The sequence below is a fragment of the Lepisma saccharinum genome, chromosome 11, assembly GCF_977018435.1.
Source record: "Lepisma saccharinum chromosome 11, izLepSacc3.1, whole genome shotgun sequence".
Lineage (NCBI taxonomy): Eukaryota > Metazoa > Arthropoda > Insecta > Zygentoma > Lepismatidae > Lepisma > Lepisma saccharinum.
This window is the reverse complement of record NC_139239.1, coordinates 6,705,546-6,724,812: the sequence shown is the minus strand read 5'-3', so window position 1 is coordinate 6,724,812 and position 19,267 is coordinate 6,705,546. Positions and strand designations below refer to the sequence as shown.

The 19,267-nt window shown below is 37.3% G+C and overlaps 1 protein-coding gene across 5 annotated transcripts in view; it reads right to left on the bottom strand.

The window, feature by feature from the left end:
• Pde8 (phosphodiesterase 8) overlaps positions 1-19,267 on the bottom strand; it is a 406,334-nt gene that overhangs the window by 84,990 nt on the left and 302,077 nt on the right. For all 5 annotated transcript variants that reach the window (XM_083130652.1, XM_083130655.1, XM_083130651.1 and 2 more), the window contains one exon: positions 13,985-14,044. In XM_083130652.1, the coding sequence (XP_082986778.1) occupies positions 13,985-14,044 (60 nt within the window). The remainder of the gene's footprint in view (positions 1-13,984; positions 14,045-19,267) is intronic.

Here is a 19,267-nt window from a genome sequence, read left to right as displayed (position 1 = left end):
ATTTTTATCCATTTAACAATATGCTAACCTTGATATGATAAGAAATAAATGTTTTAAAGGGGAGAAAATGTAAATGAAAAAAATGGAGCGAAATAAAAGCGAAATTCAGAGAAACAAGAGAAAGCAAAGCAAAACATAGAAAGAAGTGACGCGCGCGAAGAGAGAGAGAGAGAGAGAGAGAGAGAGAGAGAGAGAGAGAGCAAGAAGTGATCACAGACCTCTAGATACAGACTGAAAACGATGCACTTTTGTTTGAAGCCGCGGATCTTCGCTCGCGCATAGCCAGGGGGACATAAATATGGCGGAGCTGCACATTATAGCTTGTTATTGTTTTCATTTTTATGACGAAATTACTTGCTCTCACTTGTGGAGGATCCTTCTTAGCAAACTTAAAAATTCCAATCTTGTGTGGTGCAATGACTCAATCTTCAAAATAATTGTTACAAGTGGAAATATGAAGGTATGCTCGCAGCCATGACTATATCCCCCATCCCCCGGCTTTGAAATTTTTGGCTTCAAGTTTCAAACTGATAGCAGTAACATGTTTGTATTTTCAATACATGGTACATAGATTCAAGAGAGAGAATGGTACTACGGTGAATAATGCTTGTAATTTTTCCAGTACCTTATGTAATTATAAAACTGCCTTGAAATCAGGTTTCAAATTATGAAGAATTTAATTCGACCCAATTAACTTCTAATTTTTAAAAATAATTAACTTGCTCAGTTACCAGTAATCCAATCAGAACATGAACTTGGAAAGTTTTCTGCAAAGTATTCTCTTTATAAACAAAACTGGTTCACGAAGTTGCACTTCAGTAAGGGTTAGATAAATAACCGCCGACTGAAAACCAGCACGAATCAAACACAAGCCAGAGATTTGTGCCTAAGGATCTTTTCGATGTCTTTCATTTATGCATGAGAGAGGAACAGGGATGGTTTTAAAGATGATCTAGCTTTTCTGAGGTTTCGTCAAAAAAATATTTACCCCTAAGAGCTGATTCCACACACCCCTACTATGAGCGGGGAGGCCGAAGGAGGGATTCCTTTTTGGGGGACATTTTGGGACATCCGGTGGGAGCCCCAAAAATTTTGGCGTTTGCCCAGCATCGTGAGCACAATTGGGGAGATACTTGAAAAGTTGAAGTAGCGAGCTATGGTCTCGGAAGCCAGAAAACAGCGGCGATGGGACTCGATGTTTTCACCACGTGCCACCCACGTGCGTGGCAGTGCTTTGACCTCAAAGACCTGTTGCACCTCGGAGTTAGTGGTAGAAATATCATATGAAATAAAAATTGGGAATAAACGTGCATATATTTACCCAATTCTCTTGTTTGCTAGGGGAAGGCGGTAGCAGAAAGGGACGGACGGGTCTACCCTTGAAGACGAGGAAGAAAACGAAAAATATTTCTGTAAAATATCTCGGTCTCGTTCAGCTAAATGCGACTACTGCGATGCCCAAGCGGATATCTGCCGGATTCGATTATTTGTGCATAGGTTTTATATTTGTTACCTGAATCATTGGGATACAAGAATCCAAGATTCGATACCAGAATCGTACGCTCATCCGTATAAGCACAAAGATTAAGATGAACCTATCCTGCTTGTTATGCAATGTGTCATGTCGATATGCCTTTTTGTTGCCTAACTTTAATGATAATGCAATTGAATCGGGGACTGTGTCCGTTCAAGGTGTATTGTTGGTGACGACACTTCGGAAAACGCTACAAAACTAAAGGCTGACTTACACGAGGCTAGGAATTCCTGCTGGACTTGGACTAGTGGTGTGGTACTTTATCACCTGCTAGTTTCCGCATCACACTATATTCGTACTTGTTGGTACACTTTTGTTCCCACTACGCATTGCGCAGAGTAGACAAGCTAAAAATGATGGACGAGCGACTTCAGGAGGAATGTCCTAAGAGAATAGCTACTAATATATTCCTTACAATTACCAAATTAAAAGAAAAGCATGAGCTAGAAATTGGCTCGAATGAAAATATGGTAATCAAGATGTACTCAAAATGCTACCTAGGTAAGTATACATACATGTGATTCATTACAAAATTCAATTAAATATGTCAAACAATTAATACATTGGTAATAATCAAGATTTTCATTATCGGCTAATCACATTTTTCGTGTACAAATCTCATTGCTTTTGATATATTCTTAAATATTAATAAAAACAGTTCTACAAAAAAAGGGGAGAACCCCCTAATTGTGCCCATCCTCCACCCGCACACATTCGGTTATTGTCCTGGTGTCTTAATTTTAAACCAGGACGTCTGTGTCGCGGAAGTTGTATGTATGGTACCCCCGTTTATTGTTATTAGCTTTTATTATAAACTATTAATATGGTTCTACTAATATATACTTTTTTTAAAAAAAAAATCGAGCAGCGAACGAAAATCATAAGCAAAACTAAAAAACAGCAGAGGGCCTCCTGATGGCGCAGTGGTAGCGTCGTCGCCTTGTAATCAAGGGGTCCCGGGTTCGATTCCAGATGCAGGCACTTAGTGGTTTGGATTCTATTCTAAACTGTAGGTCCAGTTCCGATTAGCCTTACTGTGTATAAAGTGGACTCTTAAAACACAAAATCAAAAACAGCAAACAAAACCCGCTTTTCCTCATCAAACTCACAGATTCTCTTTTCATGACCACACAGCATCTAGCAGCTAAGCCAGTGGTTCCCAAAGCGTGTGCCGCGAAATGTTCCAATATTTTCACTGAAATGACACTTATTCCAAATATGTTCTTATTTAGTACTTTTTACACACAAAATGTTTCTGAATTTCAAATGTGTGTTTATCTTTTAACTTAAGGCGAGGAGGGACAATTTCTCCTAGGTCTTTCTTGCTGGGGCAACTGCCGATCACTGTTGCCAACTTCGTTCTTTTGGAGCCACATCTGGCTCTTTCGTGAACTCGTTTGACTTTGAACTGTGGCACCGCCCTCTGCCCCACCATGATGCCACCACTGGCTCTGGCCCATAAAGACCAACCTTTGCCATTAGTGTACATTTTGCACGTGACGCGATATTCATATATAGGCTGCGTCACCCACCCCCTCTTTCCTCCCCAGGTATTTTTATATATAGCCCTGTGGCTAAGGTGAAGATGACAATATTATCATCCGGGAATCCTTTATTTTCGATTTCATATGAACATCATTGGATTATTGAGATGGGTGATGTCGCCAAATCTAGGCGGTGAAAACTAAGAAAAAATTGCCATAATTTTAAAGCTAACGGTAATATCAGCGCCCCCACCTCTCTAACACCTAAAATTACCCTAGGAGGCACTTTATGCAGCCTTCGTTAATCTAGCTCCTTGAAAGTCATCTTTAGCTCTATTAATGGTGAAATGTAGCTCTCTTATGCACATCAGGTTTGGCAACACTGCCAGGATGACCGTATGAGGCAAGGAGAAATGGATTAGGTTTATGGGACCATTATCTTATTCGTTCTCTCGGGAATATCAAACATCCAATGACGTAGAAAAGTACATGGACAGAAAAAGGACACGTTGAACTATGTCATAGTAGAAGGAAGGGTCGAAACTCCCAATTGATTAGCCGAAACTCCCAATTGATTAGCCGAAACCCCCAATTGATTAGCCGAAACTTGAAGTTGAAGTCGATTTCCCATAAGGAATACATGGGATTCTGTAAATACTTATTAATCATATTTTTCAAACATCGTGTCTAGCTTACTAATCAACTTGAAAAACAGTTTCCACTTGCAACATGGAGAGAAATTCATACTCTGTTGCATACTAAACCCTTTTTTAAATAGCAGTGCCCAATCCGACGATATTCAAATAAATGCACAACTAGTGTGTAATTGTCCCTCCTCGCCTTAAGGCAAGCAACCTAACCACACTAAGTGAGCGTTGCAAGTGTTCGATAGACCTATATTCTGACTTGGGTGCCGCGGAAAAATTTCGAAACACTAAGGGTGCCGTGAAACGAAAAAGCTTGGGAACCACTGAGCTAAGCAATATGAGGGCATTTCAGTAGGAAATCCAGCTCCTTGTGATTTGGTCTGACAGTCTAGTCGGGGACTTTAATCTGACAGATATAACTGGCAGCAATTACAATCTAACTATTTCAACAGCAACAACGTATTTTGATTTAAACAACTTTATTAATGTATATCAACTAAAAAGCTTGAACGACATTAAAAATAGCAATGGGAAAACACCCGATTTAATTTTGACAAACAGGCAGGGAATAACAGTAACACGAAACACACAGCCGCTAGTTCCTGAAGACACACACCATCCCTCGCTGCTAGTAGATATTAATCATGTCAAATGAACCCGCGATAAAACTTGTCATAAGCTACAGTACAACTTCAGTAAGACCGACTTTCCATCACTCTATCACAAGCTGCTTAACAGAAACTGGGATATATTGAAAACAAAGAATGACGTTGATCAAGCTACAGATGTGTTTTATGGAATTATATTTAAAATATTCGATGAATGTGTAACATTAAAGAAAAGCCGCAAAAGACAGTACACGTGTTGGTTTACGAGCAGCATTATTAAAAATATAAGTAGGAAATATTACCACCACAAGAAGTGGAAAAAAACAGGCGGGAGACTTTCGATACCACTACAATATATTTAGCTAATTTCGAACAATATTGATTATTGATGCATACAACAGTTATGTTGACAATTCGGAAATAAATATGGCAAAAGATAGCACCCAATTTTGGTCGTTTGTTACAAATAAACGCATGAAAAGCGACAAAGATCCTGTACAGTTCAAAGATAAAGTGTTGTCAGACCGTCGTTCAGTAGTCCAAGCTTTTGCACAGCATTTTCAGTCTGTGTATAAAAAAGATCCCCCTAGATATGACATGAAAGTATTGCCTAACCATAAACAATATGAAACTTTGGATAATCTTAATATTACAGAGATAGGAATTGAAGACGTAGAAAAAGCAATTAAAAACTTAAAACCTAAGAAATAAGCCGGACCGGACAATATACCGCCCTATATAGTTAAAGGTTGCAGTGATATGTTGAAATACCCATTATATCTAATTTATGATTTAATTCTTGCAAAACACAAATTCCCTGAAAAATGGAATTCCACTTCCCAAAACCAATAACACTAATGACGTACAAAACTACCGACCAATAAGTATATTATCAGCCCCAGCAAAAATATTCGAAAAAATCATGCACTGTTACATATTTACCCACGTAAAACCCGTAATATCATCGTTTCAGCATGGTTTTGTATTACGTAGATCGGTGTTGACCAATCTCTCCGATATTACCAATTTTATAAGTTCAACCTTGGACGGAGGAGGTCAAGTTGACGCAATATATACAGACTTCTGCAAAGCGTTCGACTTGGTTAACCACGATATCCTATTAAGTAAATTAGCATACTTCAATATTTCTGAACAACTGCGTCAACCGTTCGCTTCCTATTTGCAGAACCGTAAGCAGTACGTGACGTATAAAGGCCACACATCCGACGAGATAAGAGTCACCCCAGGAGTACCTCAGGGGTCTAGGTCTAACCTGGGGCCACTTCTTTTCACATTACTTATTAACGACCTGCCTGATTCATTTGAGAATTCACAAAAATTGCTGTTTGCAGATGACCTGAAATATTACAGGAAAATAAGCAAATAAAATGACAGTGTTCAACTTCAAAATGATATTATAAAGTTAGAAACGTGGACAATAAACAATAATTTAGCACTAACTATCAATAAATGCCATTTTGTAATATAGGCTATACTCGAAAGAAAAACCTAGTTGAATTTCAGTATCAAATATACAACTATACTCTGGAAAGAAATTTTACAGTCAAAGATTTAGGGGTTATTTTTTTATTCATATCTTACTTTTAATAAACACGTAGAACAAATAATTAGTGAAGCGTTGAAGAACCTTGGGTTTATTCTTAGAATGGGGAGGGATTTCAAGAGTATAGAGACACTAAAAGTTTTGTATTATTCATATGTAAGACCAAAACTAGAATATGCGTCTGTTATATGGAATACAGACACAGCAAATTATAGTGTAGCAATTGAAAGAGTCCAATCGAGATTTCTTAGATTTTTAAAATACAAGTTTCAGAAAGTTTACCCCACATTTGAACACTACGACAACCTAATATATGAATGTCGGTTTACAAAGCTGTGTCACAGAAGAACGTTACATGAAATAGTATTCTTGTGGAAGTTGTTAAACCACGAAGTAGATGCTGAACATCTACTCTGCCAGATTAATTTTCGAATCCCCTCGTCGAAAACTAGACTTAAGAATGAAGTTTTTCTTAAAATGAAGGCTAGATTGGAAATTAAAGAGAAATCTCCATTGTGAAGGATGTGCACCCGTTACAATACATTGCTAATCAAGAATAATACCATTGACATCTTTTCTATGAACCTAAGGGACCTCAGTAAAGCCACTATTAACACAATGGCCTGAGCTTAATCACATAATATATATATATATATAATGTCTATCTCTATATTACAGAAATATATGTAATTGTATTCACTATGCATTAGGCTCTGTAATTAGGTATGTATCTGTTGAGTTCAATAAATAAATAAATAAATAAAATCACAAAAAAGGGATCTGGAAGCCCTTTTGCGAGCGCCCTTGGCCTAATTACACCCAGTTCACCAACCATTCATCAGCTATGACGTTCACATCTGGCAGCTGATACAATAAAGAAACTCCGTTTTGCGGGAAATGTAGCACATCTGTTACACGCCAGGCGTACAGTTGGCGGAATTTTATTTACAACCTGGCTGCTCGATGTGGGCTAAAAGGTTGGATTATCAATTTCCTACATTCGTTCTGGTATTCCTGTCATCGCGATATTTACGCCACGCATTTATTTTATTCGTAAATGTTTTATTGTTTGAACGAAGAACGTCTTGCAGCCGGTTGTGTCTGCTTCGTGCAACAAACGATATCCCGTCGTTTCTGTCTATACGATAATCTGTCGGTGAATTCGTAAACTGCAACGTGCTTAGTTTACGTTAAAGGCATAATTACTGTGACCCAGAACTCGCCACGGTTGGCAGAAATGTTTGTAAAACTAGGAAGGAAAAAAAAGAGCAAATATTTGCCCTTGTACCATTTTGCACGCAGGGACAGAGCTCCTGTTAAAATTATCTTCCTTCGGGGTTTTTATCCGCTCTAGCTGTATAGGGGGAAGGCACACAAAAGGGTGTCGTATTACGTATTCTGTTCTCTAGTCTTTTGTACACATACAAGAGCTAACAATGATGAAAAAATGAGCGAAAAATATTAATTTTGTGAAGTTTCAGGCTTCCTTTTTCGTTATCTAATTGCATTTTCGAATCGCTTTGAGCACATGTGTTCGGATCTTGATTGAAAGAAAGGACTCAATGTAAGGGAAACAGTTCGAAATAAAAAGCGATGAAAACGCAACAAGCATTTTTCACAGGAAAAAAAAATGGCATGTGCAAATGCAGTATATTTTCCGAACTTTTACAAAACATAGACATCCATTTGATGTAGTAGGTTGATGAAGAATTTTGGTAAGACGGAATTTCTTCATCTTTTAGTATTCTGTACTATAATTTACCATCTTTCCATCTAGTATCTTTTCTTTTTAGCAAAGCTGATTCTTTTTCCTACATAAATCTGACACACTTTCTGTAGTGTAGCATCCCTCATGGTGACTGTTTTCTCTTGATTGAATTTTTGTTTTAAGTTCACTTTATGCACAGAGACTAATCGGGACTGGACCTACGGTTTAAAGTGGGATCCGAACCAAAATCCCTTCTCCAAACTTTTCTCTTACGGACTTCATTTTTGGTAACATCCTTTGTGAAAATGAATTATTAGACCCGTTAATAAATTTGATCGGTTCTTCTATTTATACACATCAAAAACTATTATTGTACTAAACTGTACTCGAAAACAAGTCTCTCATTTAATATACTTTTCATCATACTACGCCGAGTTTAATATCAGTATAGTTCTCATGGATTTCATGCAGTGGTTGATTTTTTTGGTGGCCATTTTCTCAAGACATTCCCTCCCGCCCCTCTGTACTTGTTAATAATTCACTACGACCATGAAGTTAGATTTCGAACAATTGTGACGTTTCTACGACTTTAGTCATAGTACTAACTCCTTAGCGGCGAACAATGACTTAAACAGCCCATTGTGAGAACACCTCACACGTGTGGAAAATTATAGAACAAACGATACTGTAGGTAATCCCACAGGGATCGCGGGTTCGAATCCCAGCTTGGGCATGGGTGCTATTTGTAAGTGCCCTTTCATCAATTTCATGATATCTTCATTCATCCCCAAATTTGCGATTAGCCAAAAGCGGCAGAAAAGCGAAGTTGAAAAATCAATTATTTATTTAGCACCAATGTCAGCCACGATGTTAGGAAATAATAATAATAGTAATAATATTGAAAAACTGCCGTATTCTACCGAGTTGGACTGACGTTCTGGTGAAGTGATGGTCCCACTGCATCACGAAAATCGTATTGTGCTGGTCGAGTTGAAAATGCAGAATGTGTCGAAATGTTACATTGGGAAACTATTCGCTGAAACTATTATTGGTGAGGGTGTTACGGGTGGGTTAATATGATTTTCGAAGCTTTTCATTAATTGTGCCTTATTTCTAATAACTAACAAGTGTAGTTAGTGTCATGGGAGAAGGAAAGAAAAGAACACGGAAAGAAATAAACGGACGGGAAGATAATGGAACGGAGGAAGAGAGAAAGAGATAATATATTAAGCCCCAGTTTCCTTGCTCCCTATTGTGTTAGCTCTTGATTGATGTGTGTCTAATGGTTTACGTTCGTAAACAAAGTCAATAAACTTTTTATTGTCCACCATTATCACCCAAACAACGCGCCCAAAGTGCCAAAGAGCTCTCTATTTTGGTTCCATTCGGTGGTCGGTGAAACACGGCCGTGCGCGCCAGAGTAGCTCAGCGCCAGTGTGAATACTCACATTAATTTACATGGTGTTGTTTGTTCTGTCGTTTCATGTCGTGTACGCCAGTGTAGAAGTCAAAACCGGATCCAACTTGGCATGCTCTTAAAAGTTCCAATACATCTGAATGAGAATATAAGCAGGCATATTTGTATCTAAACGTCCACACAACAATCTCTTAGCCACCGAAAACCTACAGGTTAGTCAATAACCACTTTGAGAGACTACATAATTGAGTCATATATTAGAATTTGAGTCTAAACATAAAACAAGTATTATGTTTTAAATCCAATATTTTAATTATAACATCATTAAGCCTTGTTTCCATGATATGAAAAACTAAATATGCTGACCAAGGCAGAAATTTATTTTATTATAAAACATAAACTAAACGTAACGTTTCAACTGTACTTTGTGCAGAGTCTGAAGAAGACCTTGCTAGAAGGTTGAAACGTTACGTTTAGTTTATGTTCTATAATAAAGGAGTAATGTTTGTGTATATATATCGTCCTGTTTTGTACCTTGTTACATTTGTACTTGGTGCAGAGTCTGAAGAAGACCTTGCTAGAAGGTTGAAACGTTACGTTTAGTTTATGTTTAATAGTAAAATAAATTTCTGCCTTGGTCAGCATATTTACTTTTTCGATATAATAAGTGTTCAATTACTCGATTATGAGGCACCGTAACAATACCATAAACTACCAACAGCTTGAAAGAGTATGATTTTTCTTAATAACAAAAAAAATGTTTGATAGTTCAGTTCGCCGAACACAGCGGCGGAGTGGTTATCACAACACGATAGGGCGCCAGGGGCAGAGTTGTTAAAGGTCCAGAAACCCATGAGTTCTAATGGGTTCCGTAACAGGACCGGAACCTTTCTTCTCGCACAATTTAAATTCGGTCCAAGCTGCGTATTTTTTCACTTCAATTCCGAACTTGGATGGTATTTAAATTAATCCGAAAAAGAGGTTCCGGGACAGAATTGATGAAATACTTTAAAGATAAAAAGGTTCTTTACAGTCCAGAACCCATTTACGCTCGGCGATTTTCTCTCCCGGACCGGAATTAAATTTATTTACAATTCCTGAACCTTTAACAAGGGTCTCGAGTTCGAATCCTGGCCTGGAAATGGGTGTTATTTGTGAGTATCCCTTCATCAAACGCGAAGATGAGGATGAGTGATGCACTGATCTTCCTCTTCACCATTAGACCAACGTGGCAGAAAAACGATGCAAAATAAACCGAATCAATCATTCATCAATAATAGTTCTGTTGCTTCGGAAAGTTCTAATTTATCCTCTCGGTATACAAGCAAGCAATCAATACAAGACATGCAAGATTAGCGGTAGTCGTAGGTTTCTCTTCAGGAAAGGTTAGGTTAGGTTAGAATAATTACTGCCATGCCAAATCCTTGTGAACAAAATGGAAATCCTAAAACTGCAAGCTATGCACAATTGCATTGTTTTAATAAAAATGGCCTTAGATTTTAAGTTAATTATAACTTAAATAGTACACCTTTTGTTATTGTTACTGCATTCCTAAGCCGGCTTGGTGGCTGAACGTGTTGAGTGGTAGACTTCCGATCTTACCACCGAGGTTCCCGGATTCGAGTCCCGACCTGGTTGTGGGTGGTATTGTGAGTGTTCTTTATTGTCATTATCACATTAATAGGTAAAATTCGGGACAAGGATAGAGATTTAACAGAATGTATTCATTACGTAGCTTACGTGTAGTTAAGATCGTTAAAATATGCATAAAAACAAGTGTCCTATGCTGTGTGGTTTTTACGCGCACATCTGGAAATTGGAAAGTATGCATGTAAAAGTGTATTTCTTTGTAAAAGCTCTGGCCTAGGTTGCTTTTTGCCCGGTAGTCGGGTAAGCCAACGGTTGGGTTGGGTCGGGTAGGGTAGGGTATAAATAACGGTTCCGACTTGTTAAGCTCTCTTATGATCTCAGACTTTCAGGCTCACAGATCGCAGAAAGTGGCCATCCCTCAATGGATTGACAGTTTTTTGGATGCAGCGATGCACTCAGAGCGTAAGCGCCGTAGCTATGCGTAGGGACCTATGCGTGATAAACTGCGGGGGCGGGTTAGCGCTATGGTAAATAGTGCGCTCGTAGAGTCAAGTGTTACTAAGTGCAATTCTCTGTGTTATGGGGCAAAAGGCAACTGGGAGCAGTTGATATTGGATTTGTTATGTAAATATGTATATATGGCGAAGGGTAGAAGTGTAAATAAATGTTGTACATAAAGAGAACTCCGTGAGACGATATTCTTGTCAACACCTAGTAAGGAAATTGATGTCAAAAAAAATAAATGAATATTTATTGAAAACAGAAAAGAATGTTAAATCTACTTAATGAAAAGTAAAGTTAATGCATCTCATCTAATCATCACTCATCGTCATCCTCGTCGTTGCGATTACCCAAGAGTGGAAGAACAGCGACGCTAAACAAAAAATACTATTTATATTCTGTTACGCGAGTTATAGCGCCTTAAAAATATTTTAATTAAAAAAAGATAAATTTCTAGTCACCCTTACATTTGGTTAAAAAAATTAAACTCAGACTAGAAATACTCCAAAGCGCTTACTCTATTATTACTTAAAGGCATGTGGAATGTGACGAAAAATGTTAAGACATGAATTCCGTCGCACGAAAAACTGCCATGCACATAAACGCGTTTGGATAGTAATGAAACGAACGTGCATACTTCTTCCGCATGGAATTAACGGAATGTAGTAATAATGAAAGTATTTTCTTTGTCGTTCTTCGAAGTCTTCATCTTAAGAAATAAAGGGAGAATTCCCGAGCAGCTGTTTCCAGCAAAGGTACTTCACGATGAAAAGGGGGAGGGGATAAAAAAACAACAAAGAAGCGAAATTAGATTTTTCATTATTCATTGCTCGCGATGTACATCGCAATTGTTCGCGTTCAGAATAAAAATTTACGTCTGGATTTTATTTTACACGTCTCGTGTTCTCCGACAAACCTAAGGTAAGGGAATTTCAACAATCTTACTTGTGTTTGATCAAGAAGCATTCTTTGAAACAAGGGAAAGAAAAAACAACAGAATTACGTTTCAACCTCTGGGGGCATTCGGAGCAAATAAATAAGAGATTCTCTCAGAGAAAGAAAGGGAAGACTTTTTTGTTTCTTGTGTCCGCCAAATCAAATTTCTTTTGTGTTTGCTCGCACGGCTACTTTGGACTTTGGAAACTACCACAATTAAAGTGAACATAAGAGTATTACTTTCACATGCAATAGAATAACAGAAATACTAAATATAAGCATCAGAAGGATTTTGTAACTAGACTAAAAAATTATATGCCAATGCATGTTTATATTGAAAGGCATCTTTAAAAAAATAATTGTTTTCTTTATGCGTTTTGACAACATGCAGGGAATGGATTAAACTTAAATACATATTTTCTTATGATGATATAATCATATTTTGTATTATCTTTGCGAATCGTGGTATGTACCCTCGAAAAATGCTATTTTTATTTTATACATTTTTACACATATTAGCTTTTAGCACATATTTGAGATATTTTTACATATAATTTCCATACATTTAACATTTTCCGATATATATATTCCGCATTCATGTTATTACTACATTTTCTCTCCTTGAGATAAATACCAAAGGTTTTATGCTTGTGTATATATATTACCCTTCTTGTTGTATCTGGTTACTTTTGTACTTGATACAGAGTCTGAAGAAGACCTTGCTAGAAGGTTGAAACGTTACGTTAGTTTATGTTTTTAATAAAATAAATTACTGCCTTGGTCAGCATATTTAGTTTTTCATAATCATGGAAACAAGGCTTAATGGAGTTATAAAAGGTTTTCTGTTCATCTTTATTTTGTTCGTTTTGTACTCTCTGATTATTTGAATTTTGTGTGGTATTGCATTTAATCCATTTAATTGACATTTAATGTGTATTTTACATTTAGCATTTGAGGTAACAGTTCACAGGGGCGCATCAAGATAAAATTTTCACCAGAGCTACTTGGATTTTGGCGCCCCCTTTCCACCCCCTTCATCTATCTACCCTCGTCCTACTTTCCACCTTCCTCCAATACAACAACATGACCATGTTGTATATTTACGCTTTTAATGACGAAAAATACTCTTATTTTAAAAAGACTTTGTTACTGTTAAAGAACACGTTTATTGTAGGTGTGTGTTTATTTACATATTATTATATTAAAAATTTAAATATGTTATATATATATGTATTTGTAATACCTCCATAATGACATGAAAATAAACCATACATTCTTATTTTGATATTATTATTATTAACCCCTATTTCTGAAACTAGAGGTAAGTATTTCCTTTTGTGTTCATATTTCATCTAATTCTCTTCAAATAAATGCAAAAAACCTAAATTGAAGCCATTTACAAACTTCTGGTCAAAAATTTGTTGAAAGTGTAATCAGAAATAATGTTTTCGCGCTAATTAATTGGGACGCCCCCGGGCCCTTAAGCCGGCCCTGACAGTTCATTTAAAAGGTTCACCCTGTCCGGAGAGGAGCACGGACTGTCGAACTGAGGGAATGGATACCATGTTCTGACATTCTCCAGAAGACGTTATCGAAAGCCAATGTCCTCCAAAGATGATGTCTGCGAAAGGCAGTGTCGGCAAGAGAAAACCCTGTAAATAACAATGTACGTACGTATTATTTTTACTCTCCCTGTGCATCAAGGAATCCGAAAAAAAAAAGTTATGGCATAGCACTCCAAATACTAGGTGTCTCAGTTAAAAGTAGCTCGGCTCGCAGACATTTGTCTATGAGGCAAATGATGGCTATATTGCACCAGTAACATGGAATAGACCATTGTAACGTGAGCCGTAGTAGATACTCAAGGTCATCAGTACACACACTTCATCTCTTTTCATGATCCTTGACATGTAACTGTTCCTCGGATTCGGGCTACTTTTAACTGGGACATCCTGTATAATATTTAGAATCAAAAAGAAGGATAATTCTACATACCTCTTTTTTACTACGGCTACTATGACTGTGTATTGACTATATTTTGTATTCCTTATGGACCTGGAAAAGATGAAAGAGTATTAAGTTATTAAAATGAGTCAAAATATACAGAAAAACAGATAAATTTTTCCATTATAATTACATATAAACCAAACAAATTATCAGTGGCATCTCGTCCCTTGGGGCTTCCGGGGCTTAGCCCCTAAAGAAAAACGGACGCGTATTGACGTAATTTTCAATCACCATAATACATAACTATCACACAATCTTTTAAAAGGCGATTTTTACCGACGTAAGTTCATCGTCAGCAGCAATGGATACGACAGCGCTCCTAGCGGCATTGATGTCAGTTATCATCTCGGGGCTCGTCGCAGAAGAAGGCGTGGTCTACGCTACAGTGAAGGTCACGTGCTAGCAGAGAGCGAAGGGAGGGGTGCAATGGGTTTGGATGTTGATTCGGGGCTACCTCCGTGGCGTCGCGTTCGTTCGATCCAGCGTGTTGTAGTGTAGCGTTGTGGTGGCTTTTATTCGCTATGAACAAAATGGATTTCTTGTTGGCAACACCATCTCAGACATTGAGTGACCAAGAAAAACTTGTTGTTAAACAATTAGGTTTAGAGGGCTTCAATGAAAAAATAATTACAAAATTAATAAAAAAAATAATTACAAAATTTGCTGAGCAGAAGAACAGGAGAGCACAGTTCTTGTTTAAATGAGAACCAACGTTCGTAGAAAGGTACGTTTCACAGCAATAACTGTTTCTTTTGTAATTCATGTCAATGGTCATTATATTTTAAATTCTTTAAAAAAATAAGTCCAATTTTGTAGTTTAGAAGAAGATAAATACCTGTTTTCTGTAATTCATATGAATTGTTATTACCTTTTAAATACTTCTTTAAAAAAATAAGTCCAGTTTTGTAGTCTAGAAGAAGAAAAATACCTATTTTTGTAATTCATTTTAATTGTCATTATATTTTAAATTCTTAAAAAAATAAGCCCGGACAAATTTGAGGCCACGAGACGCCCCTGCAAATTATGTACACTAAAGTAGATTAACATATTCCCTTGAACTAAGTTTACGTGAAAGAAATGAAATTTTGAATTGTATCATTGCTAAGAAGAAACATTGAGACAAAATAGTGTAATTCCAGAGGGAATAATTAGATGAATATATTCGAAGGGAAGAGCTCCATTATCGGATAGTGTTCTAATATCGGATGCCACTGTTTCTCGTATTGCATTCGAGCAGCAGTAAGTGTAAGGAATAGGTCTACGTGGCCATAGCCTCAATCTTTGTGTGAGGTGATTGGGTGCTATTGTAGTCTTTCTTTGGCTGACATATTGAATTTCCTAGTTGGGAGTTTTTGCAGTCTCATTTCGTCTGGATTTCTGACGACTGATAAGGGTACTAAGAGTTTAGCATTTTATATGTACAATGTAAAGTGTGAAATGTCTACTTCAGATGTCTCTAGGTTTTAGTTGTACGAAGTTTCGTTTATGTGTCATGGCGGCGCATGCGTGTGAAGAGGTAGTGCCCCAATATCGGATACATAGGGGTGCTATATATCGGATATCCGATACTTGAACACCTCTTCTAGATGCCAAGGAAGATGTGGGACCCTATATCAGAGATAACATTGCTGCTTCCATTGCTTGATTGTCTCCTGAATTCTGGTAAAGTGTCAATTTCTGAGGAACCAAATAGCCTACTATCAAATCAATAACGCATAAAACACACACAAAAACAATATTTTCTGCTCTCCTGATGTTCTTTCCCTGATCATAACCTCATACTTCACAGACTGTATTGTGCAATAAATATTTCTTTCTTCAGTAATTCATGTTTTTACATTCTTGCATTTTGTCTTCATATTACAATGTCATTTGCCTATCGTATATTAGGTAAACCCATGGGCGTATATATAGTTCACGTAAGGGGGGGGAGGTCAACTTTTGGAATGATTAAGGTTGCTATATTTCATAAGTGAAAATCCGGGAAACTGCTGACCGGAAGCTTGTTAGGAAACGGGGGGGGGGGGGGTGCTGGACCCGACATAGTTGTGTGTATGTACAAATCAATTATCCCATTCTTTACACTTTTTCAAAAGAAATAGAAATCCACTTCGAAGTGTATCATTAATCTTGCAATTCCTTTTCGGTGCCATAATGAACTAAGCTGCTATCTCACAATGTCGAAACTTTATTTGAGAACTGAACTGAACTGCAGACTGAACAGTGCGGACACCCAAGCACTGACTGTTAGCTACAGTAAACAACTTACTATGCAAATGGGAGAGATTTGCAACTGAAATTCAGTCCTGCTAGCAAACGACGGCGCTATCGTGAAGTCAAATATCCTTGCAGCATCTTCTTGTAACTCGATAACTCTTGTATCATCGAGAGGGAGCAGTTAAATGTACAGTTAGATTGTTTAGTAAAATGAGCATTTTAATATTACGCATTCAAATATAAATAAAGTTCAGGAAAGTATAGTTTTAATCATTTATTCATTGCCACCCGATTCCAGAACATTTGTGCATCCCGAAGAAACTATTCAGAACACCAGGACAAATGATATCATTCCGGGACGTATAGCAGGCCTAGGTATGATGAGGCTATCGAAGTCGAATCTATTAACTAGGCCATACAGCAGTTTGAGGGATAGCCATTTTACATCTTTGGAATAAGTTGTTGCAATTTTGCAATCTGTTGACTGTGTTCAGAGAAACGTGAGTTCAATTCTACTACAAAATGGTCCAAAAAATGGACAACGAAGGTTTACCTTGTAATATTCTTTTGTGCTCTCAGCTGGTGCATTATTTACTCAAGATTTGACGGCTGGGTGTTCTAAGTCTCTTCATTTCTTCATCATGGTCTCTTAAGTAGTTTCTCTGCTTTGGAATAAATTTCATTAAAGTTCTCAGAACTCTCTGTTAGTGTTCTTTTTAACAATACTGACATTTTCACAGTACTGAAAAGTCCACCTTTTGAGGTGCCCAACTTAATCTTGCACTGCATGAAAACAATTTGGTTAGATCAAGTGGAGATATTTCAAACTCCCCACAGGTTACATCTTGAAGAAACTGAAGAGCTTGCTGAAATATTTCTCTTCTACTAGTAAATTGTGAAGTCAGTAAAGTTTATACAATTAGTGAATACAATTCCACAAGTCACGCTACTTAACATATACCCCTTTTGCCCATCTTCTGTCAAACAACTTTATAATAGTATGGATACTTTTCTGTCCGTCTTGTGTCAAACAACTTCAGGATGTTACGGTGTTTCCCTGGTTTTCTTGCACTGCGTTTCTAGAGATCAAATTCCTTTAAAAAGACTCGAGGAAAAAAAAATATAACTGATTTAACAGTCGAATGCAGTTTCTTATCCCAGAAATTCCGAAACTATCAAGAAATTGCAGACATTTGGTCTGCAGTCCCATCTGGTGTGTGGAATTACGTAATTTTCTTCCCATTCGTATCCCGTCCTATACGTCTCTAATTTATAAGAACAAAATAAGTGCGAATAAATTTTTATGAACAAGCGGATAGAACAGGAAATGTGGTAATTTTACTGAACCAAAAAGGGGGGGGGGTTGGACCCATTAACCCCTCCCTTAAATACGCGCACATGGGTACACCTATCCAATACTACGATACTTTTTGGATGTGACATTTCTCTACTTTTCGTCTATTGGGATCTCTACAAAAATAAGAAACTTTCCAATAAAACAAACTTGGTAATTTGTAGTAAAGGTATAAAGGTGTCTGTTGCAAAAAGCACATGGAATTTAGTGGTTATTAAGATATCATTAACTTGAGTAAACAAAAAGGATCCGATATTCGAGCACCTTCCCTACTCGCTGAAAACAATATTTGCGAAACACCTGTACTTTAAAGTCATTGATTTCTTTTGATCATAAAATTATAAACACACACTACTTATGTTTACGCAGCCGTATCTTTCAAGAATTCAATCATCAATGTTGAAATTTGCAAAATATTAGAACTCAGCAGACTTATAAGAGGGTCTGTTTCTTCATAATCATCAGGATGGCATACTTGAGTTCGTGAACAGAAAGACCTCACACTAAGCGCTTCAACGTGTCTCGTTGCCAGTTTCCGTCATTACTTTTAATTAAGAAGTTAAGTCCACTTCATGAGGTTCTTCTACGAGAAAATCCCTAACAGATGGCTCTAGTGTTGGGTCCATTAAAAGCGAATCTACTTCCTCGAACAATCTTGTCCGTGATGTTTAATCTATTCGAATCCCAATACAAGAAGTTGCTCGCTCTAAATAGAGATTAAATTCGTAAAGAGTTATTGAGATCCTTCCTCCATCAACGAACGCATTATTAAAAGACCACAAGAAAATTGTTCTTGTAAGAGAGTGTTATGAATATAGTATGTAGATAATAATTCATGTCTGTCAATCAGGCTTAAGTCTCGAGTTACGCTATTGTGAAGGACTGTTCTGTTGCTGCTTTTATGAGAGAGATTATCTGCTTAAGGAAGTAGAGTTAATATGCATATGCAGGTGTAGTCCACAGAGCTGAGAGCTATTATAGCGTTTGCCAGCTTCATTTGTTGAAGCCGTATTACAGCTCGATAATTTATGAAGACTTGGCAACACTTGAAGCACATATACCTTCTTTTGGATATTGAAAACAATCAGTGCATTACTTTCTGACAGCCCGAGTTATACTTTCTCTCAAATTTACGAGACATGTTGCACATTTCTCCGTATTAGCCCACGAAAAAGACAAGAACCAAGCGTAGCTAGATTGACTGATTTGTTTTATTTTTCTTCGCTTTTCTGCTACTTTTGCTAATCGCGAAGATGAGGATGAATGGTGATAATTGAAATGGATGGAGGTACAATTACGCATACATGAACAGTACAGAGGATTATACTGGGCGAGAGTCCAGACGCCAGTGCCTCGTTAGTCTGCAAAATGCAGACCAGGATGTAGTACATGGAAATGAGGTTGACATTTTGGAGTTTTCACAAAGGGGTAAGAGATCGGCAACAGACCTTTTTCGCAGTCAATTCAGGAGAATATTGGGTTGGTACCTTTAATGACCAGGGAGGATTCTTTCTATTTATTCATTTGCCTTTCTTTAAGTCGATATTCTATCATCGCATAGCGGTTAGCTTAATAGTGGTGGCGTCTAATAAATGAAGCACAAGGACTTCTGTGATTTCTACATTCTATCTCTCTCTCGCCCACACACACACATTGTGATTAACCAGGGAGTGATATATCTGTAACGGGTATATCATGAG